This window comes from Nycticebus coucang, chromosome 14, assembly GCF_027406575.1.
Source record: "Nycticebus coucang isolate mNycCou1 chromosome 14, mNycCou1.pri, whole genome shotgun sequence".
In the NCBI taxonomy this organism is placed as follows: domain Eukaryota; kingdom Metazoa; phylum Chordata; class Mammalia; order Primates; family Lorisidae; genus Nycticebus; species Nycticebus coucang.
Window position 1 is genome coordinate 67,944,950 of NC_069793.1, and position 26,166 is coordinate 67,971,115.

Consider the following 26,166-nt stretch of genomic DNA (forward strand, 5'->3'; position numbering starts at 1 on the left):
GTGACACACACCAAGGCCCCACCCCAAGTACAAAACTCTTAAAAGTGATCAAGGAATACAGCAGTGTCTTGGGATAAAAAATCAATACTCACAAATCAGCAGCTTGTATATATACCAATAATTGTCAAGCTGAAAAAACAGTCAAGGTCTCTATTCCCTTTACAGTTGTGCCAAAGAAGATGAAATATTTGGGAATTTATCTAACAAAGGACGTGAAAGATCTCTATAAAGGGAATTATGAAACTCTGAGCAAAGAAATATCTGAAGATGTTAACAAATGCAAAAACATACCATGCTCGTGGCTGGGAAGAATCAACATTGTTAAAATGTCCATATTACCTAAAGCAATTTACAAATTTAATGTGCTTAGCACCACTGTCACACTTTAAAGATCTGGAAAAAATAGTACTTTATTTTATATGGAACCAGAAAAAAACCTTGAATAGCCAAGACATTACTCAGAAATAAAAACAAATCAGGAGGAATCATGCTACCAGACTTCAAACTATACTATAAATCTATAGTGATCAAAACAGCATGGTATTGGCACAAAAATAGAGAGGTAAATGTATGGAACAGAAATGAGAACCAAGAGACAAACCCAGACACTTATCATCATTTTTTTTTTTTTTGTAGAGACAGAGTCTCACTTTATGGCCCTCAGTAGAGTGCCGTGGCCTCACACAGCTCACAGCAACCTCCAACTCCTGGGCTCAAGTGATTCTCTTGCCTCAGCCTCCCGAGCAGCTGGGACTACAGGGGCCCGCCACAACGCCCAGCTATTTTTTTGTTGCAATTTGGCCGGGGCTGGGTTTGAACCTGCGACCCTCGGCATATGGGGCCGGCGCCCTACCGACTGAGCCACAGGCGCCGCCCGACTTATCATCATTTGATCTTTGATAGCTCATCAAAAATATAAATTGGGGGAAAGATTTCCTATTTAACAAATGGTGCTGGGAGAATTGGCGGTGACTTGTAGAAGACTGAAACTGGACCCTCACCTTTCACCATTAACAAAAATTGACTCTCACTAGATAAAAGATTTAAACTTAAGACATGAAACTATAAAGATTCTTTTTTTTTTTTTTTTTTTTTGGCCGAGGCTGGGTTTTTTGAACCCACCACCTCCAGCATATGGGACGGGCGCCCTATCCCTTCGAGCCACAGGCGCCGCCCAACTATAAAGATTCTTGAAGAGAGTGCAGGAGAAACACCTGAAGAAATTGGCCTGGGAGAATACTTTATGAGGAGGACCCCTCGGGCAATTGAAGCAACACCAAAAATACGTTACTGGGATCTGATCAAACTAAAAAGCTTCTGCACAGCCAAGAACACATTAAGTAAAGCAAGCAGTCAGCCCTCAAAATGGGAGAGGATATTCGCAGGTTATACTTCTGACAAAGGTTTGATAACCAGAATCTGCAGAAAACTCAAACTTATTTATTTATTTATTTATTTTTGTAGAGACAGAGTCTCACTTTATGGCCCTCGGTAGAGAGCCGTGGCCTCACACAGCTCACAGCAACCTCCAACTCCTGGGCTTAAGTGATTCTCTTGCCTCAGCCTCCCGAGTAGCTGGGACTACAGGCGCCCGCCACGATGCCCGGCTATTTTTTGGTTGCAGTTTGGCTGGGGCCGGGTTTGAACCTGCCACCCTCGGCATATGGGGCCGGCGCCTTACCGACTGAGCCACAGGCGCTGCCCAGAAAACTCAAACTTATTAATAAGAAAAGAACAAGTAATCCCATTTCATTGTGGGCAAGGGACTTGAACAGAAGCTTCTCTGAAGAAGATAGGCACATGGCCTACTGACACATGAAAAAATGCTCATCATCTTTAATCATCAGAGAAATGCAAATCAAAACCACTTTGAGATATTATCTAACTCCCAAAAGAGTGGCTCACATAACAAAATCCCAAAACTACAGATGTTGGCGTGGATGTAGAGAAAAGGGAACACTTCCGCACTGCTGTTGGGAGTACAAGCTAATACATCCCTTTTGGAAAGAAGTATGGAGAATACTCAGGGATCTAAAAGTAGACCTGCTGTTTGATCCTGCAATTCCTCTACTAGGTGTATATCGAAAAGACCAAAAATCACTTTATAACAAAGATATTTGCACCAGAGTGTTCACTGCACCTCAATTCATAATAGCCAAGTCATGAAAGAAGCCCAAGTGCCCATCGACCCATGAATGGATTAATAAATTGTGATATATGTATATCATGGAATATTATGCAGCCTTTAAAAAAGATGGAGACTTTACCTCTTTTATGTTTACATGGATGGAGTTGGAACATATCCTACTTAAAGTATCTCAAGAATGGAAGAAAAAATATCCAATGTACTCAGTACTATTATGAAACCAATTTACAATCACTCACACTTTCATATGAAGAAAAGATCACATCTATGGCCTAGGATGAAGGAGGGAGGAGGGAGTGATAGGAGGGAAGGGGAGAGGTCAGATCGAGGGAGGGTGAATGGTGGGATCACACCTATGGTGCATAATGCAAGGGTACATGTTGGATCTATTAAGTATAGAGTATAAATGTCTTAACACATAATTAAGTAAACAAGATGAAGTATATATTAAAAAAAAAAGAATATTCCACCTCAGTACAACTGAAGATAAGTCCTTCTCATTAACTCATGGATCATTCTATAAGATATATCATATCCTAGAACACAAATCAAACCTCAACAAATTTAAAAAATATATAAATTATATCTTGTATCTTCACAGACCACAAGAGAATGAAAGTAGGCTCGGTGCTGTAGCACAGTGGCCACATGCACCAAGGCTGGTGGTTTGAACCCGGCCTGGGTCAGGTAAACAATGACAACTGCAACAACAACAATAACGAAAAAATAGCTGGATGTTTGGGTGGGCACCTGTAATCCAAGCTACTTGGGAGGCTGAGGAAAGAGAATCACTTAAGCCCCAGAGTTTGAGGTTGCTGTGAGCTGTGACACTACGGCACTCTACCAAAGGTGACATAGTGAGACTGTCTCAAAAAAAGAAAAAAAATGAGAGAGAGAGAGAATGAAAGTAGATATCAATTCTAATAGAAACACATATCCCCACATGAAGTCATGGAAACTAAACCTTTTGCTGAATGATATAGCTTGGTCAAAGAGGAGGTAAAGAAAGAAATCATTAGAGTCCTTAAACAAAATAATAATGAAGCCACAAACTATCAAAACAGGAAAGAGAGAGAGAGAGAGAACAAAAGTAGATCTCAATTCTAACATAAACACATATCCCCACATGAAGTCATGGAAACTAAACCTTTTGCTGAATGATATAGCTTGGTCAAGGAGGAGATAAAGAAGGAAATCATTAGAGTCCTTAAACAAAATGATAACGAAGCCACAAACTATCAAAACTTGTGGGATAGGGGCAGTGCCTGTGGCTCAGTTGGTAGGATGCTGGCCCCATGTACTGAGGGTGGTGGGTTCAGACCCAGCCCCGGCCGAACTGCAACAAGAAAATAGCTGGGCATTGTGGTAGGCGCCTGTGTTCCCAGCTACTCAGGAGGCTGAGGCAAAGGAATTGCCTAAGCCCAGGAGCTGGAGGTTGCACATCAAGGGCAATAAAGTGAGACACTGTCTCTAAAAAAACAAAAAAACAAAAAAACAAATGAAATCAAAAAACTATGGGATACTGCAAAAGCAGTACTAAGAGGGAAATTTATTGCATTAAACACCCACATCCAGAAGACCAAAAGAGCACAAATCAGCTGTCTAATGAATCATCACAAGGACCTGGAAAAAGAAGAGCAATCCAACTGCAATCCAAGTGGAAGAAAAGAAATAACAAAAATTAGATCAGAACTAAATGAAATCAAAAACAAAAAGTCATTTGGAAATTTAATGAAACAAAAAGTTGGTTCTTTGAAAAGATAAATAAAATTGATAAATCTTTGGCTATATTAACTAGAAACAGAAAAATCTCTACTAATCTCAATCAGAAACAAAAATTTGGAAATAACAGATACCACAGAGATACAAAAGATTATCATTGAATACTAAAAAAAACTCTATGCCCAGATATTTAAAAATTTGGAGAAAACAGACAAATTATTGGAAGCACATTACCTCCCTAGACTCAACCAGGAAGAAACAGAACTCTTGAACAGACAGATATCAAGCACCAAAACTGCAACAACAATAAAAAAGCTTTCAACAACAAAAATCCTGGACCAGGTGATTTCACATCAGAATTCTACCAAAACTTCAAAGAAGAGCTTGTACCATTCCAAAACATTGAGAATGAAGAAACCCTATCCAATTCCTTCTATGAAAAAAATGTCACCCTGATACCAAAACCAGGAAAAAACTCAACAAAAAAGGGAAACTATAGACCAATATCATTAATGAATATTGATGCAAAAATTTTCAATAAAGTCCTATCAAATACAATTCAGCTACACATTAAAAAAATTATACACCACGAACAAGTTTGCTTCATCCAAGGGATGCAAGGCTGGTTTAATATACATAAATCCATAAACATTATCCACCATGTAAACAGAAGCAAAACCAAAGACAATATGATCCTCTCAATAGAGGTAGAAAAAGCATATGACAAAATTCAGCATCTTTTTCTGAAAAAACACTTAATAGGCATAGATGGGATATTTCTTAAACTGACAGAAACTATCTACAACAAACCCACAGCGAATATCATACTTCATGGAGCAAAACTAAAAGCATTTCTACTTAAAACTGGAACTTGACAAGGATTTCCACTTTTGCCACTATTATTCAACAAAGTGCTGGAAGTACTGGCCAATGCAATCAGGCAAGAAAAGGTGTAAAAGGTATCCAAATGGGGACAGAGGAGGTCAAACTTGTGCTTTTTGTAGATGATATGATCTTATACTTAGAAAATTCCAGAGACTTAATCACAAGACTCCTGCAAGTGATCAAGAAATAAAGTAATGTCTCAGGGTATAAAAACAGTGTTCACCAATCAGTAGCCTTTGTACATGCCAACAACAGTCAAGCTGAGAATTAAATCAAAGACACAACACTCTTCACAGTAGCTTCAAAGAAAATGAAATATTTTGGAATACACCTAACAAAGGATGTGAAGGCTCTCTACAGAGAGAATTATGAAACCCCAAGGAAAGAAATAGCAGAAGATATTAACAAATGGAAGAATATACTATGCTCATGGTTGGGAAGAATCAACATTGTTAAAATGTCTATACCACCCAAAGTAATTTATAGACTTAACACATTCCCCATTAAAACACCAACACTATACTTTGAAGAACTTGAAAAAATAGTTATTTGTTTCATATGAAACCAGAAAAAACCATGAATAGCTAATACAATTCTAAGAAATAAAAATAAATCTGAAGCCATGATGTTAGCCGACTTCAGTATTGGCATGAAAACAAAGACATAAATTTATGGAAAAGAATAGAGATGACCAGCCTGAACAAGAGTGAGACCTCACCTCTAAAAATAGCTGGGAATTGTGGTGGGTGCCTGTAGTCCCAGCCACTTGGGAGGCTGAGCCAAGAGAACTGCTTAAGCCCAAGAGTTTGAGGTTGCTTTGAGCTGTGATGCCACCACACTCTATCAAGGGTAACAAAACGAGACTCTGGCTCAAAAACAAAAACAAAAAAATTCAATAAGTGGGGGAAAGTAGAAGGTGGGTAGGGGACTCAGTGAGCTCCACATAGTGGGTAAAATGTAGGGGTATATAGTACACCTTCTGGGTGAAGCACTCAACTACAACTCAGACTTTACCTAACCCAAATGATGTAACCTAAACATATGTACCCTTATACTAATCTGAAATTTAAAAAATAAAAAAAGGAATATAAATAAGTAAATAAAGTGATTGAGATGTAACCTCTTAAATTCAAAATAGCTGTTTTAAGGGAATGCAATGAATGTTAATAAAACAAAGAGAATCGATTCAGAAATATATCAGAGAGATTTAATAGAGATAAAAACTTAAAAAAAAAATCAAGAAGAAATCCTGGAGCTGAAAAATACAATGAATGAAATGAAAAAGGTGACAGAGAGCATCAAGAGCAGAAATGATCAAACAAGAAAGAATCAGTGAGTTCAAAGACAAACTACTTGAAAATACACAAACAAAAGAGAAAAAAGAATGAAAAGAAATGAAAAAGCTTGTAGGATCTATGGGACAACATCAAAAGAGCAAATGTTTAGATTGTGGGAGTTAAAGAACGATTGGAAAAAGACAAAGGGGGTATAAAGCATATTCAAAGAAATAATAACATAAAACTTTCCAAACCTAGAGAAAGACAGAAATATTCAGATATAGGAGGATTTTTACCAATCAGATTCAACCCAAATAAGACTAGCCTATGACATATTATAATGAAACTCTCAAAGGTCAAAGGCAAAGAAAGGATCTGAAAGGAGCAAGAGGAAAGAAGCAAATAACATAGATGGGAGATCCAATATACCTAATATCAGACTTCTCAGTACAAATCTTAAAGGCCAGGAGGGAGGAGAATCACATTCAGAGGGCTTAAGGGAAAACTATTGTCAACCAAGAATACTTTAACCTGCAAACCTATCCTTTAGAAATGAAGACAAGATAAAGACTTTCCCCAAATAAAAGTTGAGGGAATTTATAACTACCAGAAATTTACTTCAAGACTTTGTAAAGGAAGTTCTTTAAACTGAAATACAAGGATCCTAATGTAATTATCAGACTAATATAGTAATTGTGGTGTGTAAACCACTTAAATCTGTACTAAGAACACTAAAGAATAAAACTATTAAAAATAACAATAACTATTACAATTTGTTAAAAGACAGGTAATATAAATAAGATGAAAATAGTGACATCAAAAATTCAGAATGTGGGAAGAGAAGAGAGTTAATGTGTACAGGTTCTTGTCAGTTCATTTGTCTTTTCTTTTTTGTGTGTGATCAAAGTTAAGTTGGTATCAGTTTTAAATAACTTGTTATAATTAAAGGAAGCTTTTTATAAGCCTCATAGTAACCAAAAAGCAAAAACAATTGACACACTGTAATTAAAATGTACTACCAGAGAAAAATACTTAACTACAAAGAAAGACAGTAAGAAAGGAAACGAGATAGAAGATAGTTACAAAACCACTAGAAAATAAATAACACAATGGCATGAATTCTTACCTATCAATAACAACATTGAATGTAAATGGACTCCAAATTAAAGACATATAGGGGCTGTATGGATTAAAAATAAAGACTCAACTACATGATACTCACAAGAAACTCACTTCACCTATAAAGACACATATAGACTGAAAGTGAAGAAACAGAAAAAGATATTCCATGTAAATAGAAGCCCCAAAAGAGCAGGAGCAGATATATTTATAATGGATAAAACAGACTTTAGGCCAAAAACTAAAAAGAGACAAAGAAGGTCATAATGATAATGGTGTCATTTCACCATGAAGATATAAAAATAACAAATACACGTACATATGTACCATTTGATCTTGCAGTCCCATTACTGGATATCTACCCAAAGGAAAAGAAATTATTATATCAAAAAGATACCTACATTCACATGTTTTACTGCAGCACAGTTCACAATTACAAAGACATGGAATCAACCTAAGTGCTCATCAGCACTTGTCAGTGGATAAAGAGAATTTGGTATGTATATATACCAAGAAGTACTACTCAGCAATAAGAAAGAATGAAATAATGTCTTTTGCAGCAACTTGTATGGAACTGGGGGACATTATCCTAAGTGAAATAATTCAGGAATTGAAAAATAAATGCCACACATTCTCGCTTATAAGTGGGAATTAAGCTATGGCTACATAAAAAGAGTGGTATATGAACATTGGCAACTCATAGGAGGGCAGAGGATGAGTGGAGTGAATGATAAAAAATTACCTATGGAGTTCAATATATACATGAATTATGGACACACCAAAAGCCCAGATTCCACCACTATATAATAAATATATGTAATTCTACTTACACCTCCCAAAACTATTAAAATAAAAGAAGATCACTGATTGGCCAATGAACTCAGAAGTATAGGTAGTGTGTAATATGAGAGGCAAGTTTTTCACTAACACCACAAGAGTCTCTGGCCCAATGAATGGAGTTTGATAATAATCCTTGCTACAAGTATAATGTTAATGCATAACAACATCAAGAACATTGATGAAAACATTTGAAAATGGTCTGTTTTCTCCTACCTTTCTCTGTTTTTTTTGTTCTGCTTGGACATTACTTGGCTTTTCTGTTTTCAGACTAACTTGATGAATCCTGCTATAAGATTCTTAAAAGGGAGCTCACTTAGATGGTCTAATGTGGTAGATACTGGCCCAGGAAGTTCTCTGCGTATGTGCCACCATCTCCATGTGAACATTTGTGGGAGCTCATGCCTGATCTCTACTTCTATAGAAATCCTGAAGAGATTTAAAAGGAAGGGCAGGCTACTTCTGAGGAAGCTGTGACCATGGAGGAATTTTGGGGTGAATAGACTGTTCCAGCTCCTGAATTTACTGCTACTCAACCCGAGGTTGCAGACTGGTACCCTCTGTGCCTATTCAGCAGTTCCACACTGAAGACTAGAGCGCCCATCCTACCACTAAAGACTGGTCTGCAGCTCCCACTGCTCAAGCTACTGAATGGGTAGGAACAACCACTGAGTGGTCTTAAGCTTTTCCTTCACAAGCTCTTAAATAAGATGGAGATAAGGTTGGCAGAAAATAAACATCAGTTAAAAAAAAATAAAATAAAATGAGATAGAAAAAAAGTAATACTAAGGGGTAAGGTTATAGCAATAAATACCTGTATCAAAAAATATTATAGGATTGGTGCCTGTAGCTCAGTGGTTAGAGCGCCAGCCACATACACCAGGGCTGGCAGGTTCAAACCCAGCCTGAGCCTGCTAAACAATGACAATGACAACAAAAAAATAGCCAAGTGTCATGGTGGGTGCCTATAGTGCCAGCTACTTGGGAGGCTGAGGCAAGAGAATTGCTTAAGCCCAAGAGTTTGAGGTTGCTGTGAGCTGTGACGCCACGGCACCCTACCGAAGGTGACACAGTAAGACTCTGTCTCAAAAAATATATATTATAGAAAGATCCAAATAAACCATGTAATAATGCATCACAAGAAACTGGAAAAGTAAGAACAAACCACATCCAAAATTAGTAGAAGGAAAGAAATAATAAAATGCAGAAATAAATGAAACTGAAACAAAAAGTACAGAAGATCGACAAAATGGAACACTGTTTTTCTTTTAAAAAGATAGATATCAGGGTGGTGCCTGTGGCTTAAAGGAGTAGGGTGCGGGAGGTGGCGTGTTCAAACCCAGACCCGGCCAAAAACTGCAAAAAAAAAATAAAAAAGATAGACATTAACAAACCTATAGCTAGACTAAGAAAAATCTCAAGTAAAATCAGGGATGAAAAAGGAAATGTTACAATAGATAACAGAAATACACAAGATCATTAGAGACTGTTATGAACAACTATACTCCAACAAATTGGAAGACCTAGAGAAAATGGATCAATTCCTGGACACATACAACCAACTAAGATTGAAACGTGAATAAATAGAAACCTTGAATGCCCAGTAATGAGAAAAAAGATAGAAACAATAATAAAATGTCTCTCATCAAACAAAAGCCTAGTACATGATGGCTTCACTGCCGAATTCTACCAAACATTTAAAAAACTAATATCAATTCTACTCCAACTATTTTAAAAAATAAGGAGGAAGAAATACTTCCAAACTCTTTTTACAATGCCAGCATTATTATCTTGACTCCAAAACCAGACAAGGACACACAGAAAAATTACAGACCAATATCCCTGATGAACACTAATACAAAAACACTCAACAAAATACTAGCAAACTGAATTCAACAACATATTAAAAAGATCATTCACCATGATAAAGTAGAACTCATCCCTGGGATGCAAAGATAGTTTGACATATGCAAATCAATAAACGTGATATCACGTCAACAGAATTGAGGACAAAAATCATATGACCATTTTAATAGATGCCGAGAAAGTATTTGATAAAATTCAACATCCCTATAAGATGAAAACTTTCAACAAATTGGGTACAGAAAGAACATACTGCCAGGTGTTGTGATTCACACCTGTAATCCTAGCATTCTGGGAGGCTAAGGCAGAAGGATTGCTTGAGCTCAGGAGTTTGAGACCAATCTGAGCAAGAGTGAGACCCTGTCTCTACTAAAAACAGAACAATTAGTGGGTGCTTATAGTCCTAGGTACTTAGAAGGCTGAGGAAGGAGGATTGCTTGTGCTCAGGAGTTTGAGGTTGCTGTGAGCTAGGCTGATGCCATGGTACTCTAGCCTGGGTGACAGAGTGAGACTCTGTAAAAAGAAAGAAGGGAGGGAGGAAGGGAGGGTAGAAAGGACATATAGTTCAACATGATAAGGGCAATATATGATAAATTCACAGCTAATATAATCCTGAATGGGGAAAGATTGAAAGCCTTTCCAGTATGGCCTGGAACAAGACAAGGATGCCAACTTTCAGCACTTTCGTTCAATACAGTACTGGAAGTCATTAGCCAGAGCAGTTAGGCAAGAGAAAGAAATAAAAGGCATCCAAACTAGACAGTACTGGAAGTCAAATTATCCTTATTTTCAGATTACATAGTTTTATATTTAGAAAAACCTAAAGACTCTAAACCTAGAAACTAATATACTGACAAATTAAAGTTGCAAGATACAAAATCAACATACAAAAATCAGTAGCTTTTCTATATTCTAACATCAATAAATCTGAAAAAAGAAAAAAGCAATACCAATTTTAATAGTTGAAAAAAAAAACAACCTAGAAATAAATTTAACCAAAGAAGTGAAGATTGCTACAAGGAAAACTCTGATGAAAGAAACTGAAGAGGACATGCGCAAGAAAATGAAAACTATCCCTTGCTCACGGATTGGAAGAATTAATACTGTTAAAATGTATGTACCACCCAAAGTGACCTCCAGATTCAATGCAATCCCTATCAAAATGTCAATGATATTCTTCACAGAAATAAATAATCCTAGAATTAGTAAAGAATCACAAAGGAGTCCAAATAGCTAAAGTAATCCTGAGCAAAAGGAACAAAGCTGGAGGCATCACACTAACCAGTTTCAAATTATTTTACAAAGTTATAGTAACCGAAACAACATGGTACTAGCATAAAAACAGATACATAGACCAATATACTCAGTACTATTATGAAACCAATATATAATTACCCACATTTCCATATGAAAGATAAAACACAACTACAGCCCAGAATAAAGGAGGGAACAAGAGGAGGAGGGGAGGGAAGGGGCAGAGGTTAGATAAAGGGAGGTAATTGGTGGGACCACACCTATGGTGCATATTGCAAGGGTACATGTCAAATTTATTAACTGCAGTGTATAAATGTCTTAACACAATAAGTAAGTGAGGTGGAGGCTATGTTAACCAGTTTGATGTAAGCATTCCAAACCGTATATAAAATTTATATAAAATTAGTACATTGTATCCCATAAATGCATTAAAGTATACAGCTATGATTTAATAAAAAACAAAACAAAACAAAAACGTATCCACCTTTATTTGAATTTCAAGAGCATCTTAACTGACAGAACCACTTGGTAAGTGACTGAAATATTCATCTCACTGAATAGTTCAGCTTAAAAGCAGCATCTCCTCACAGAGCCACAGACTTTCAGAATTAACCCTCAAAAGTTTATTTCCATTATGGGGCTAGAATCTGGAATGAGAGGTCTCACTCACCTGTCCGGTCAATATCCTTTTTCATGGGCAGTACAGTATAGTCTGGTTGCTCTTCTGAGATCTCATTCATCCATGACTTGGGCTGTAGCATAGACTGGGGTTCTTTCTGGGGACTTCCCCTGCCTGAAACCCAGTCCCCTGATCCATCACGGAGCTGAACCTGCTGTAGGTACGGGATCCGGAAAATCCTGTTTTGGTCCAGGCTTAACTTCTTCAGTCTTCAATTAAGGAAAATGAATACAGCAATAATGATACCTCAGGGATATTTACCAAGAAACTTTAGGGAAAAAACATGGAATTAGGCTTGGACTCTTACTCTCTTTGTATGATCCTGAACCAGGGACTTATTCTTTCTGGGCCTCAACATATCTCTAAAATGGGGATATTCATTAACCATTCAAATTTCTTGTGAAGATTAAATGAGACAATATGTAAATGGCCTGGCACAAAATAGCAGCTGAATCCAAAGTAAATGTTCTAGGAAATCTAAAGCTTGACCATTTAAATGTCAATGTTTTCTTTACTTCAAATACCCAGAACTCAGCAGTTCAATTTCTTTCTCTAATTCTTTTTTGTCTCTTCTCTCAGGGTCAGGATCCTGTTTGGGGTAGTATCTCCTCCCATTCTCCTTTCTCTTTACTGCTTCTAATTTACTCATGTGATAAGAAATGGCTTTACTGACTGATGCCCATTTTTATAGAAGAGCTAAAGCTCAAAGGGAATAAATGACTTACCCGCGGCCCCACAGCAGAGATAAGTGGTGAAGCTGGGATTTAAACCCAGACTTTTGGCTTCAGAGTAGCACTCAGAATGTGCACAAGGCTGGGGGTTATAGAGGGCCCTGCAGAGAGAGGCTTGTGGCTTTACCTCCTGAGCCCGGCTAGGCTGGCAAAACAATTGGGATTGGAGAGTTTGTTGTCATCTAACATCAGTGTCTCCAGCGCTGGGAACCTCAGGATGTACCTCCTGCTTGTCAGTGATGTTTCAGATGCCTCCCTGTGAGTGCAAAGATCTTGAGTAATGAGCAAGAGCAGGGAACAAGCTTCACCATTTCCAGGAAGCAGTGGAGGATAAGAAATCAATGGGGAAGTCTAACCAGCCTGGGAACTGCTCTAGTGCCCAACCGTGGTCCCTGTTGAGATGCACAGAGCTATAATTCCCTTTCCACCTTCCTCTTCCTTAAACTCCACCCAAACATACTGGCTTCTGTGTGGAGAAATGTTACACACATGATTGAGACTGGGGTGGGAGGAGACTGGTAGTGTTCGTGGAAACATCAGGGTAAATGAGACATGACCAAGTTAGAGGGAGCATTCTGTGGCTAGAACACTGCACAAGTTTGCCTCAGGGCAGACTCCTTGAGCTGTGTCACCTCTTGGGCTGATAACCATAGGAGCACCAGGAAATAATGCTGCTATTATAGACTATTATATGCTACCAAGTGGTGTAAAGTAGGCTGAATTAAGGGCACCATCACTGGCTGTGATGGTGATGTTCTCTTCTCAAGTGCCTTCAAAATGCAAGTAAGGAGTTGAGAAGTCTCTTCTTAAATTCAATCTCTCTGAGGATTCCCCAAAACACCTAAGAGTGAGATTCAAGGAGCGTGATGTCTTGAATCACACAGGTGGGCAGGAAGAAGTGGGGGCACTTTAAGTATTACATAATGTGACCTAATTTGTGCCCCCAAGTAGATGGGTAACTCTATTGCAAACACAGGCAGATGATTCAAATCACATTTTGATTCTTCCCTTCATACTCCATCCTACCCACACACCAAAATAGTACATATAGGCACAAATATATACAGCATACATGTATACAAGCCATAGACACACACACAAGAGGAAGGAAAATTAACATTATTCAGAGCCTACTGTATTCCTGGCATTGTGCTAAGCATTTTATATGTAGCACTGAAAATGATTGGTATTAGTTATCTCCTTTTCTGATTAGGAAACTCAAGCTCCTAAAGTCTCATAACTACAAAGTGAAAGAGCTCAAACTAGAACCTAGGTCTTCTCAACTCCAAAAATCCAGGCCCTTTCCACTGTGGCATACCACCTCTCACATTCACATCTTCAAGCCCCATGTGGATTAAATGATGGGGAGATGGATAAGGGTAGCTATTGCCTGGGCTAGAGAAAGTGAGCTTGACAAATGTAGGCAGTAAGTTCAAAAGCTAGGACCATAATATACACCTGGAGTTAGGAATATATTACAGATGAATTTAGTGAGGGTGTACTCTCTTAAAATGAACAAATTACTAATTCATTTGTTCATTCACACTCATGAATTTCTTTAACATATATTTATGTAGCCAGGTACTAAGATTACAAAGAAAAAAGAACATCCCTTACGGTGCTTATAGTCTTACAGAGTAAGTGGATACACTGTACGCAGTGGGACAAACACTACAACATGGGCAAGGCACCCACTTGGGAAAGGCAATGTTTAAGTGAAACCAAGAAGATTGGAAAGGCAATCTGCCACGTTTTTAGCCATTATGAAAGACAGTGATCATGGAGATAAACCATTCCTTGGTGGCTGGAGCTGTCACATAATTAGAAGCTCTGAGAAGCTATGTCTTCCATCACAGGGCCCTAAGGGATACAGTTAGCCTATTTGTGAAGAAAACCGTGGTGAGAGAGAGGGAAGATGTGAAAGGTGAGAGACGGTACTTCCAGGCTGCTCCACGGTGCTGAGGACCTGCATTCAGTATGCTCCTAAGGCATGGCTATGAGATTCCCCAATGTTCTTACAATAAATACCCAATTTTTTGCTTACTCTAACACTGACAGACTTCTGAAGATTATAACTACGACAGTTCTGACTAAAAATAAAGGACAAGTCAGATAACGTTTTAGAAAGAGCCCTGGCAGCAGTGTGGGAAATAGGCTTAAAATCCAAAGACCGGGGATACTCAACAGAGAAGACAGATGTCTTTAGTTCACAATATTTCAAGGTCATGGGTAACTCTCTTCCTCTTTCTGGAAGGATCAACTTTCATACATTTAACTTTTAATCTCTGAGAGCAATTATAATTGTATGGCAGCTTTGTTGATTTATAATTGATGGGCCAATCCTTACTCCAGTGAAATATGAAACCTCTAAGAAATAAAGCTTCAAAAACTCCTCTTAAACTCCCTAATGAAGTAGTTGATTTCTGTCCTGTCTCTTGTGACAAGCTATATGTGTCCTGCTTTGCCTTTCAAAAATTCTACCCTAGGCTTGGTGCCCATAGCTCAGTGGTTAGGGCACCGGCCACATACACTGGGGCTGGCAGGTTTGAACCTGGCCCAGAGCCTGATAAACAACAAGGACAACTACAAGAAAAAACAGCCGGGCGTTGTGGCGGGTGCCTGTAGTCCCAGCTACTGGGGAGGCTGAGGCAAGAGAATCGCTTAAGCCCAGGAGTTGGAGGTTGCTGAGAGCTGTGATGCCATGGCACCCTACCGAGGGGGACATAGTGAAACTCTGTCTCAAAAAAACAAACAAACAAAAAAAGAACCTTTTTTTTACCCTAATTATAGCATGGGCAAGTTTCATTTTTGTCTGTAAAACAGTATCTTAAAAGACAGTGCAAGTTATTAGATGGGTGAGGAAGACAGATGCTAGGCTTCAGAAAAAAGTATCAGGCTCTCCCACTGAGCCCTGTCTTTGGCAGTTTTGAGAGAGGAGCCCTTTGAAGTGGCAGAGGCTATCAGTAGTGTAGAAACTGAGGTTTCCAGCTGCTCAAAGTGATGCTATTTCTATTGTTCCTTCTCTCTCTCTTTTATTAAGTGTGAAACAAAGTTTATTGGGGAACAGAAAGATTTTACAGAGTAAGAGAGCTTACAAAGCAGGATACATTCGTCATAGACAGCGAACAGGCCTCCATTGACAGGGCAAGTGGGCAAAGAGGCTATTGTTTCTTCTCTTGGCAAACAATTAATGCCATTTAAAATCTGAGCGATTTAACCTAGTTGTTTTAAAAGCTGAGAGTATATGCAGTGGTTGGAGTCAGCAGTGGGAATTCATGTGCCGTATTAGGAGAAGCATGGAGAATGGAATCAGGACCCTTGAGCTCTTCTGCAGGTGTTGCTGCTGCTTTGCTTGCTGTGTGACTTCTGGCTGGTGTTGAGATTCTCTAAGCTCAGATCCTTGATCTATATGGTAAAAGGGTATTTCTTTTACTTTACATTATAGGGCTTCAGATTATGCTAAAAATATCTCTCTACAGACTGAACCAAAAGCTGTAGCAAACAAGATAAAACTCAGTAAGTGCTTACTTCAGGACAAATGTCAGATCATCTTCTATGTTAAGATACAGAAAACCCACTGTGCCAATGCACAGGATAAGAGAGACATGGCTTACCAGAATGCCTAAGTAAAAGAGGACTTAAGATGTGGCTGCTACAAAGCCGAGTGCAGTGGCTCACTCCTGTAATCCTAGCACTCTGGGAGGCTGAGGTGGGTGGATTGCCCTGAACTCACAGGTTCGAGATCAACCTAAGCAAGATTGAGAGCCTGTGTCTAACAGTAGCCAGGCACTGTGGTGGGCGCCTGTAATCCCAGCTACTTGGGAGGCTGAGGCAAGAGAATCGCTTAATCCCAAGAGTTTGAAGTTGCTGTGAGCTATGATACTACAGTACTCTATGAAGGGCAATAAAGTGAGACTCTGTCTCAAAAAAAAGATGTGGCTGCTAAAAGCCCAGTGCTCTTTTAGACAGCTTTATTAGGAATACAGTGACTAAAAGAAATGGTAACAATTCCCCCTGTGCTCTGTGCTGGTCATGCCTGAAAAAGCCAATTTGTGCAGTTTCAGGCAGAAAGAGAACAGATCTAATGGTAGAGCCAAAGTAGCAGATTTCAGCTCAAAACTAGTAATACAGTAGTCTAAAGAGGGAGGGGGTCAAATATGATTGCCCTAACTCATGAGGACAGAGATAATAGCAAGAAATGAATATGCAAGGAGTTCAGGATAGATGAGTTCTATCATGAATGGAAAAGAAAAAAGAAAGGAGGATGGAAAAGCAGAGTCGGGCCTTGTGAGCAATGTTAATGAAGTTTATCTTTAGGACACTGTGAAGCTGCTGGAGGACTTTAAGCAGGGCAGTGACAGAATCACATGTGCATTTTAGAAAGATCACTCCAGCTGACAGTAAGGGGGGATGTTTGGGAGATGAGAAACTAGAGACTGAGACCAAACAGGAGAATAAGAGAAATGAGTGGAATCGTACTTCCTGAGAAAGATTCAGGAAGTACAATTTATAGCATCTGGTGATTAAATGGATATGTGGAGTACAGAAGGGCAGAATTTGGGCTGATTTCCAAGGTTCTTTTTTTGAGACAGAGTCTTACTATGTTGCCCTCGGTAGATTGCTGTGGCATCACAGCTCACAAGAACCTCAAACTCTTAGGCTTAAGAGATTCTCTTGCCTCAGCCTCCCAAGTAGCTGGGACTACAGGTGCCTGCCATAATGCCTGGCTATTTTGTTGTTGTTGTTGTCGTTGTTTAGCAGGTCTGGGCTGGGTTCAAACCTACCATCCCTGGTGCATGTGGCTGGCACCATAACCAATGAGCTATGGGCACTGAGCCAGATGCCCAAGGTTCTAACCTGCAAAATACATAGCAGATGGAGAGATGTGCCTGTCGCTGAGGCCAGGGACTGGGGATTTTGGCATAGATGACTTTGGTTTAATAAGCTTAAAGCTCAGAAGACTTGGGAAGAAACAAGACCACCATTAAAGAACATAAAGATTAAGAACAACAGTAGGTCGAGTGTGAACAACTAGGGAGTACCAGCATTTAAGAGGCTGGCAGAAGAATCCACAGAATGTACTGGGTGTAGATAGATGGGTAGAAAGAAAATAATAACAATGATTTGTTTGGAGACCAACAGCTTTCATAGAGAACTGATTTCAACTGATACAGGATTCTCCCAGTGTAGGCCTGGGTGAGCTCAGAAATCAGTCTCATCACAGACCCCATGTAGACACACACAGGCCCTTTCCAGGCCACATTCTCTGGGCTCAAGCAAGGTCTTGAAAAAAGCATCCTGATCGGTATCTCATCTGGGTGGTTTCATCCAGGTGGTTCCTCCTGGAATAGAGAACACACATCCTCCTGCCTCACCTAGGGGAAAGACTGCAAGAACAGAATTCCTCAGCTAGTTTTAAAACTATTTTCTGCCAACAGGCCCTTTGCCAATTGTGACATGTTCCAGACATATATTCCCAACACCCCCTGCCCACGGATAGGAAAAGCCCTTGACAGAGGCCCACATGAGCTTCCCACTTGGGTTCCCCTCCATTGTTGGAGGTTCTGCTCTCCTTCTTTCTCTTATCTATCTCTTCTATCTTTCAATAAACTCTGTCCTTTCATTTACTTGCATGGTCTGTTTTATTCTTTGAACCCTGAGATCAAGGACTTGAAATCAAGGACCCAACACAGAGAAATTACGGCTATGCAGGTAGGAGCACATTTATTTTTCTCCTCTTATATATAAGGAAATGGAAGTGCAGGAGAGTAGAGACTTCTCTTACTTTATGTAACAAGGCTTTCCACTGAAAACAATTAGAGTGATGAATACAACTTAAAAAGTAAAAAGATTCATCATTTTAATATGTATAAGAGACATGAAAAAAGTAGGGAAGCAGAGTATGCCAAATCTAACAACTCAGAGGAAGATTTGAACACAGAAACTCACTTTAGCCTAAAAGGTATTCGCTAATCCTATTGAAACTTAACTATGGCTTGACAGTATCATGGGATGAAAGAATCAAAGCCCAGAGCACACTGAAGGTAAGGTGGGACATTTAATTAGAGACACCTCTCCCAAACCCCCCCACTCCCTAGGAATCTGGAATCCTAAAGGGATATGCCTTCAGCATAGAATGAATTGGAACTTTCCCCTTTATCTCACAGGCAGGGGAAAATTGTCTTAGAGTGAATAGAGAATAGGAAAGGAGAGAGCATACTGTATCTCTTGTAAAAGTATGTCACAAATCTGTATCCTCAGAGTAGTCCAGAAAATTCCCAGTGAGGAATTTAAACTGATTCCATATTGAGTGTCCCTAGGCACCTGGCCAAAATAAATGGAAGGGCTAATGGCTTTGCAGAATAAATAATGTGGGCCAACTCTTCACTAAGTATAAGCTAGAAAATCTAGACAAAATATACATTTAAAAACAATCTGCTGAAAGATATATCTGGAAACTAATAAGCTGTGAAGAATGATGGAGCCAAGATTTGAAAAAAGAAGGAATTCCAAAGGAGTTCAGACAACCCTAGGGACAGAAGCCTGACTGCCCAAGCTCTACAGGCATTAAAAGACTAAACCCTAAGAGGAAATGTACACTAGATATAGTGCAGCCCTTGTGGAAAGTGAAGACCAGCTGCAAATAACTTCAATTTCTATAACTGAATTAACATGATTAGAATTATTAGTGATCTAGATAACCAAAAAACTCTTGATCTGGTGAGAAAAAAATGATTTGAATTGCCCAAAGGGACCACCACAGTCTCTCATTCAGTTCCCTATTTACATTTAAATTAAACTAATTAAACTTAAATAAGATTGAAAATTCAGTCCCTGAATCACAATAGCCACATTTCAAGGGCTCAATAGCTCAATGTGGCTAGTAGCTACAGTACTGAACAATGCAGATATAGAACTTTCCAGCACTGCAATGTGTTCCATTCAACAATGCTAAACTAGGCCTTGTAAGGATTACTACTAGACAATATCTGCAAACTGGTGCTAATCTCTGGGGATATGAAAGGCACGGTGGTCCATCATTCAAAGTGAGGGATCAAGAAGAGCAAATGAAAGAAGGGAAATTTAGCCTGAGTCTATTTCACAATGCACCTAATGAAGTCAAGCTGTAAACCTATTTTGTAGTTCCTCCCTGTTCCTGAATGTATAATTGAAATAAACATACTAAAGAGCTGGCAGAATACCCACATTATTCACTAGCCAACAAAGTGAGGGCTATTTTAGTAGGGCATGCCAAAGTGAAACCCCAGGAACTTTTCTAAACTAGAAAGATGGAAGGATTCCTATGATATCCCTATTTAACATCCCTTGTTTACTTGACTTGTGCAAAAGACAGGTTTTGAAGAAGACTGCAGATTACTGTAAACTTAATGGAGTGGTGACCTCAACTTTCAGTTGCTATTCTAAAGTATTATTTATTTATTTTTTTTTTGGTTTTTTTGGCCGGGGCTGGGTTTGAACCCGCCATCTCTGGCATATGGGACCGGCGCCCTACTCCTTGAGCCACAGGTGCCGCCCTCAGTTGCTATTCTAGATGTGCTTTGCTTTTTACTGAAGCAAATCAACACAGCCCCTGGCACTTGGAATATAGCTAAGAACCTGCCAAATGTTTCTTTATCAATTAACAAGAACTACCAGAAGCAGTCTGCTTTCACCCGACAGGAACAACAGTACATCTTTGTCTTCTTCTCTCAGGGCTATAGCAACTCTTTAGCCCTATCATAATCTATTACCCAGGGATCATGATTGTAATACTCTCCAGAATATTATGATGATTAAACTGATAAGCAGGGAAAGGTGCTATAATTAAGATACACATGTGCTACAGTATGGAGGTAATTCCCAACCCCCCAAATCTAGGGGACTTCCATCATGATTAACTTTCTTGGTGTCTGGGTAATTTGGAGTGTGCTGAGATATATAAGGGCTGTCCAGGAAGTATTCGTTCATTGTTAATACCATTTTGCATATTACATGCTAGATCAGTGGTTCTCAACCTTCCTAATGCCGTGACTTTTTAATATAGTTCCTCATGTTGTAGTGACCCCCAGCCACAAAATTATTTTCGTTGCTACTTCACAACTGTAATTTTGCTACTGTTATGAACCGTAATGTAACTATCTGATATGCAGGATGCATTTTCATTGTTACAAACTCCCCCCAAAGGGATCACAACCTACAGGTTGAGAACCACTGTGCTAGAAACTTTCCAGACAGCCCTCATACTTGCAATGTGAAAGACATAATCCTATACTTTGTACCACCTGTTATTAGGAAAAAAGCACAAAGGTTCAATGGCCTTTTTGGATTCTGGAAGCTACATAAAAAACATCTGTGCTGTTCTAATCCATTTACTAAATTTCCCATAAGGCTATCAGTTTTTTGGTGGGGGAATCATTAAGTTTCATTTTTAATATTTCTGTACTTATGCTTTTGGATGACATCTTGAATGTAAAGTTTTTTTCTATGTTGCTGTAATATGAGGTTTTAAAAGGTGACATTAGTTTTTTTTGTTTTGTTTTGAGACAGAGTCTCAACTTTGTCACCCCTGGTAGAGTGCAGTAGCATTGCAGCTCACAGCAACCTCAAACTTTTGAGCTCAAGCAATTCTCTTGCCTCAGCCTCCCAAGAGCTGGGACTACAGGCATCCACCACAATGCCTGGCTATATTTTTAGAGATGGGGTTTCACTCTAGTTCAGGCTGGTCTTGAATTCATGAGCTCAAGTGATCTGCCCAGCTGCCATTAGTTTTAATGCTATTTATTAATGTGAATTACATAGTTCAAGAAAATGAAAATACTATACCTGTTGACCATCATGATTTAAAATGTTGTGTTTCTTTAGCTGGAAAATGATCCTATATAAATGCATTGACATATGAATGTTCTAAGATTAAGAAAAGGGGCCATTCTTAAAACGTACATGAGGATGGAAGTGAAATCTGATACATTCAATTAATTTTAATAACACAGTATAATAAGTAAGGCTGCCAGTTTTGAGTGGGGTCCAGAGCAAGACAAGGTTCTATAAATCCAGAAGGCAATGCAAGTTGCTCTTCCATTGCGCATGATGACTCAGCAGGTCCAGATGGCGTCCATGGCAAACAGATGTGCTGTATGGATAGGGATGCCATACATTTGGTTTTCAATGACATTCTGAGTTTTCACCTGTCATCCCAAAATAATTATTAATAGTTTCCCTTTTTCCTCTCTAATATGTCTTGTCTTGGTTGTTAAGTTACATGATCACTATGAATAGAGCTTTTTGTAGACACCAATAGCAAAATAATTTTTGAGCAAAGTCAGGCCCTATTCAGAAGAAAAGTATTGTCCTTTTGAAAAACAGTTTCTGTCTTATACTGAATGTTGGTAGAGAATGAACACCTGACCACAGGACACTGTGTGACCTGAGCTGCTCATCATGAACCAAATGTGCAATCAAACTCCCTCATCAAGAGAAAGCAATATTTGAGATCGATCTCCAGCAAGTCTGGGAAAGTTGTAGGAAGATATGGCTAAGAATCCTAGGATGTCTACCTTTCCTTCAAGCCTCAACCAAGGCTATAATTAGCTCTTGTAGGAAAAAAAACCTCCAGTTGGATTTACAAGTGATTTTCCATGATATGCTGATTGTATTATAGCCCAACACTGGAGTGGCCTGAAAGACAGAGGAATAGAAATCCTCTAAGTAGACAGAACTCAGCAATATATCTAATTGTTGATTTGCTTTGTCAGAGAGATAACCAGAAATTCAGATGTATGCTGATTCATAGAATAACAGAAGCTTGGAAAAAAAAACAATGAAAAACTGCTGACAGGGAGGTATAGAAAAAAAGTCTGTTTCTCAGAATGGATAGTGTGAAGATTATATGTGTCCCATGTGAATGTTATCCAAAGATTATCCCCCCCGCAGAGCAGACTCTGAATGATCAGGTAAATAAGGTGACCAGTCGGCCACCTGGCCATGAGTGTCAGTCGGCCTCTTTTCCTTGGACACACTGGTGCTTGCAAAATAGCCTTGGCAGCAGGAATGAAGACTATGCACTTACTTCCACCAAAGCAAATCTGGTTATTATCCCTGGTGAGTACCCAACTTGCCAATAGCAGAGGCCATGGCTGAGCCTTTAACATGGTACCATTTTGGGGGGGATTATGTAGCCATATAGTATCAGTTTACTACCATGGACACCTTCCTTCAAAGAAGTAGTTCTTTGAACATATATTCTTTTTTTTTTGTAGAGACAGAGTCTCACTACCCTCGGGTAGAGTGCCGTGGCATCACACGGCTCACAGCAACCTTTAACTCTTGGGCTTACGCGATTCTCTTGCCTCAGCCTCCCAAGCAGCTGGGACTACAGGCGCCCGCCACAACACCCGGCTATTTTTTTGTTGCAGTTTGGCCGGGGCTGAGTTTGAACCCACCACCCTCGGCATATGGGGCTGGTGCCCTACTCACTGAGCCACAGGCGCCACCCTGAAAATAATATTCTTAAAAAAAGAAAACCCAAAACAAAAACAAAGTAATGGTGATTTTTTTCCTTTACTAGACTTATATACGTAGTTTTAGATTCTTAAAAAAAGCGCCTGTGGCTCAGTGAGTAGGGCGCTGGCCCCATATGCCGAGGGTGGCGGGTTCGAACCCAGCCCCGGCCAAACTGCAACAACAACAAAAAAAAATAGCCGGGCGTTGTGGCGGGCGCCTGTAGTCCCAGCTGCTCGGGAGGCTGAGGCAAGAGAATTGCTGAAGCCCAAGAGTTGGAGGTTGCTGTGAGCCGTGTGACGCCACGGCACTCTACCGAGGGCCATAAAGTGAGACTCTGTCTCTACAAAAAAAAAAGAAAACCCAAAATGAAAACAAAGTAATGGTAATTTTTTGCCTTTACTAGACTTATATACATAGTTTTAGAGATTTGCCTTCCTTGCCTGTAATGTTCTATAAGTAGAATTATAAACTGTTGTTACAATAACACTAGATTTTATAACTGCCCATGTATTTACCTTTACTGAGATCTTTATTTCTTCTTATGGCTTTGAATTACTGTCTAGTGTCCTTTCATTTCAACCTGCAGGACTCCCTTTAGCATTTTTACAGGGCAGGTTAATCTGGAAATATTTCAACGTCCCCCTCTTTTAAAGGAAAGTCTAGCTTGGTGTAGGATTCTTGGTTGACAGTTTTGTTGTTGCTGTTTTCTTCTCTTTCGGCACTTTGAATATACATGTATTAGCCCACCACCTTCCAGCCTCCAACGCTTCTTATGAGAAGTCAGCTGATAATACTGAAATTCTCTATATGTGATAAGTCACTTCTCTCTTACTGCTTTCAAGATTGTCTTTGGACAGTTTGATTAAGTTTTGGTCGATTTTTGCATTCATCCTACTTGGAGTTCACTGAGCTTTCCGGATATTTATGTTTATGTCCTTCATAAACCTAGGAAGTATTAGACTATTGTTTTTTCAAATAATCTGTCTGCCCTTTCTCTCTCCCTTATTATTGTGGAAGTATTTTGGGACTTCCACAATACATAGATTGGTTTCCTATAGGTTTCTGAGGCTCTTTTCAAGTCAATCTTTTTTGCATTCCTAAGACTTGATAAATTTAATTGTCCTGTCTTCAAGTTCTCTGGCTTATTTTCTTTGAACTTCTTTTTTTTTTTTGTGGTTTTTGGCCAGGGCTGGGTTTGAACCCGCCACCTCCGGCATATGGTACCAGCGCCCTACCCCTTTGAGGCACAGGCGCTGCCCTTCTTTGAACTTCTTAAATTTCCTTTTGAATCCCTATAGTGAATTTTTCACTTCTTATTATAATTTTCAGCTTTAGAATTTCTTTTTAGTTTCTTTCAGGGTTTCCATCTCTTTGGTGATATCTCCTTTTTTTTTTTTTTTGAGACAGTCTTAAGTGGTCACTCTGGGTAGAGTGCTGTGGGGTCACAGCTCACAGAAACCTCAAGAATCGCTTACCCCTGGTTCTCAACCTTCCTTGCCGCAACCCTTTAATACAGTTCCTGTGGGTTGCGACCCACAGGTTGAGAACCACTGGCTTAAGCGATTCTCTTGCCTCAGCCTCCCAAGCAGCTGGGACTATAGGCACCTGCCAGAACGCCCAGCTGTTTTTTTTTCTTTTTTGGTTGTAGTTGTCATTGTTGTTTGGCAGGCCTGGGCTGGATTTGAACTCACCAGCTCCTGTGTATGTGGCTGGTGCCCCAGCTGCTGAGCTACAGGTGCTGAGCCGATACTTCCATTTTGTTCAGACATCGATTTCTTGACCTTCTTTGAGTATCTTTAAGACAATTGTTTCAAAGTCTTTAAAAAGTACTCTCTCGGTTTCTGTTAGCTTATTTTTTCCTTTGGATGGGGCATACTTTCCTATTTCATTGTATATTTTGTGATCTTTTTTGTTGAAAACTGGATATTTGAATTTACTAATATGGTAATTCTGGAAATTAGATTTTCTCCCTTTACTAGGGTTTACAGTTTTGGGATTTTGTTTTATTTTCTTTTGATTATTGTAAGATGTCTAACCCTAACCCTAGTCAAGGATGAGCCTGAGGTGTAAACTTAAGGTCTTCTCAGGTATTTTTTAAGCCTATGCCTTTCTTTAGGTATATGAGGTAACTTTTAATTTCCCTGCATATGCAGTTACTCTTTAATGTCTTAGACATTAATATCTGGCTCCCAAAAGGGAGAATTAAAGAAAAATGAAGGGGAATAAAGAAAATGTTTTGATTCTTAAATTTTCTGGAAGTCTTTTCATCTGGGAAGGAAGGGCTTACAATAGTGGGGAGAGGGGTATGTATGTATATAACAACAGCTGCCCACTTCTTTGTCTGAACCTCCATAATCAGAAGCAACAATCAGTGATATAGCACAGATCCCCAACATTTGGACAATAGGAATCTTTTTGCTCACCTTGGTTCCTGCAAGTTGCATGTGAGTTACTCCAGGAATATATACATGACAGCCTACTCTAAGACTGGAGATTGGGGGGTGGTAGCTGCCACTAAGCTAAAGGCTGAAATTGACTAAAATTAAGCTGGCCATAGTGGCTCACACCTGTAATCGTAATACTTTAGGAGGCCAAGGGGGGCAGATTGCTTGAACTGTTTGAGACCGACCTGAGGAAGAGTAAGACCCCCTCTCTATTAAAAATGGAAAAACTAGCCAGGCATTGTAGCAGGTGCCTATAGTCCCAGCTACTTGGGAGGCTGAGGCAAGAGGATTGCTTAAACTCAAGAGTTTGAGGTTACTGTGATCTATGATGCCGTGGCACTTTACCTAGGGTAACTCTGTCTCAAAAACAAAAAATTTTTTTTGACTAAAATTAACTACAATCTAGTCTAAGCCTTACCCTGGAAGATGAAAATTTTTGATCAACTCTAATATAGAGTTTCAAACTTATTACATCAAATTCTTCCAATGAAATTATTGTCCAGCTGAGGAAACATAGTCTTGGTGCTTCTTACTCTATCATCTTCCTACAATCCTCTGATGAAATAGTCTTTGATGATTTATTTATTATACCAGCTAGGTAAAATTGGGGCAGGTGGGGTCCTAACTTAAAGCATGGGGAACCACATAAGCCAGAAACCAATATTGATACTGTTTTTCCCAAAACCATTACATAAAACATCTAGGATGA

General features: G+C 39.2%; 1 protein-coding gene and 1 non-coding gene across 9 annotated transcripts in view; one reads left to right on the forward strand and one right to left on the reverse strand.

The window, feature by feature from the left end:
- The window catches only part of XRRA1 (X-ray radiation resistance associated 1), a 99,041-nt gene that overhangs the window by 32,335 nt on the left and 40,540 nt on the right, over positions 1–26,166 (reverse strand). For 7 of the 8 annotated variants that reach the window (XM_053560113.1, XM_053560116.1, XM_053560112.1 and 4 more), the window contains 2 exons: positions 12,641–12,769; positions 11,774–11,991 (listed from right to left, as the gene is read on the reverse strand). The exons of the other annotated variant lie outside the window; for it this stretch is intronic. In XM_053560113.1, coding sequence (XP_053416088.1) covers positions 11,774–11,991; positions 12,641–12,702 — 280 coding nt within the window. In that variant the 5' untranslated portion in view covers positions 12,703–12,769. The remainder of the gene's footprint in view (positions 1–11,773; positions 11,992–12,640; positions 12,770–26,166) is intronic. 8 annotated transcript variants of the gene reach the window in all.
- LOC128566189 (small nucleolar RNA SNORA62/SNORA6 family) lies at positions 7,985–8,133 on the forward strand. The gene has a single exon (XR_008374479.1). It is a non-coding gene; the product is annotated as a small nucleolar RNA SNORA62/SNORA6 family (small nucleolar RNA).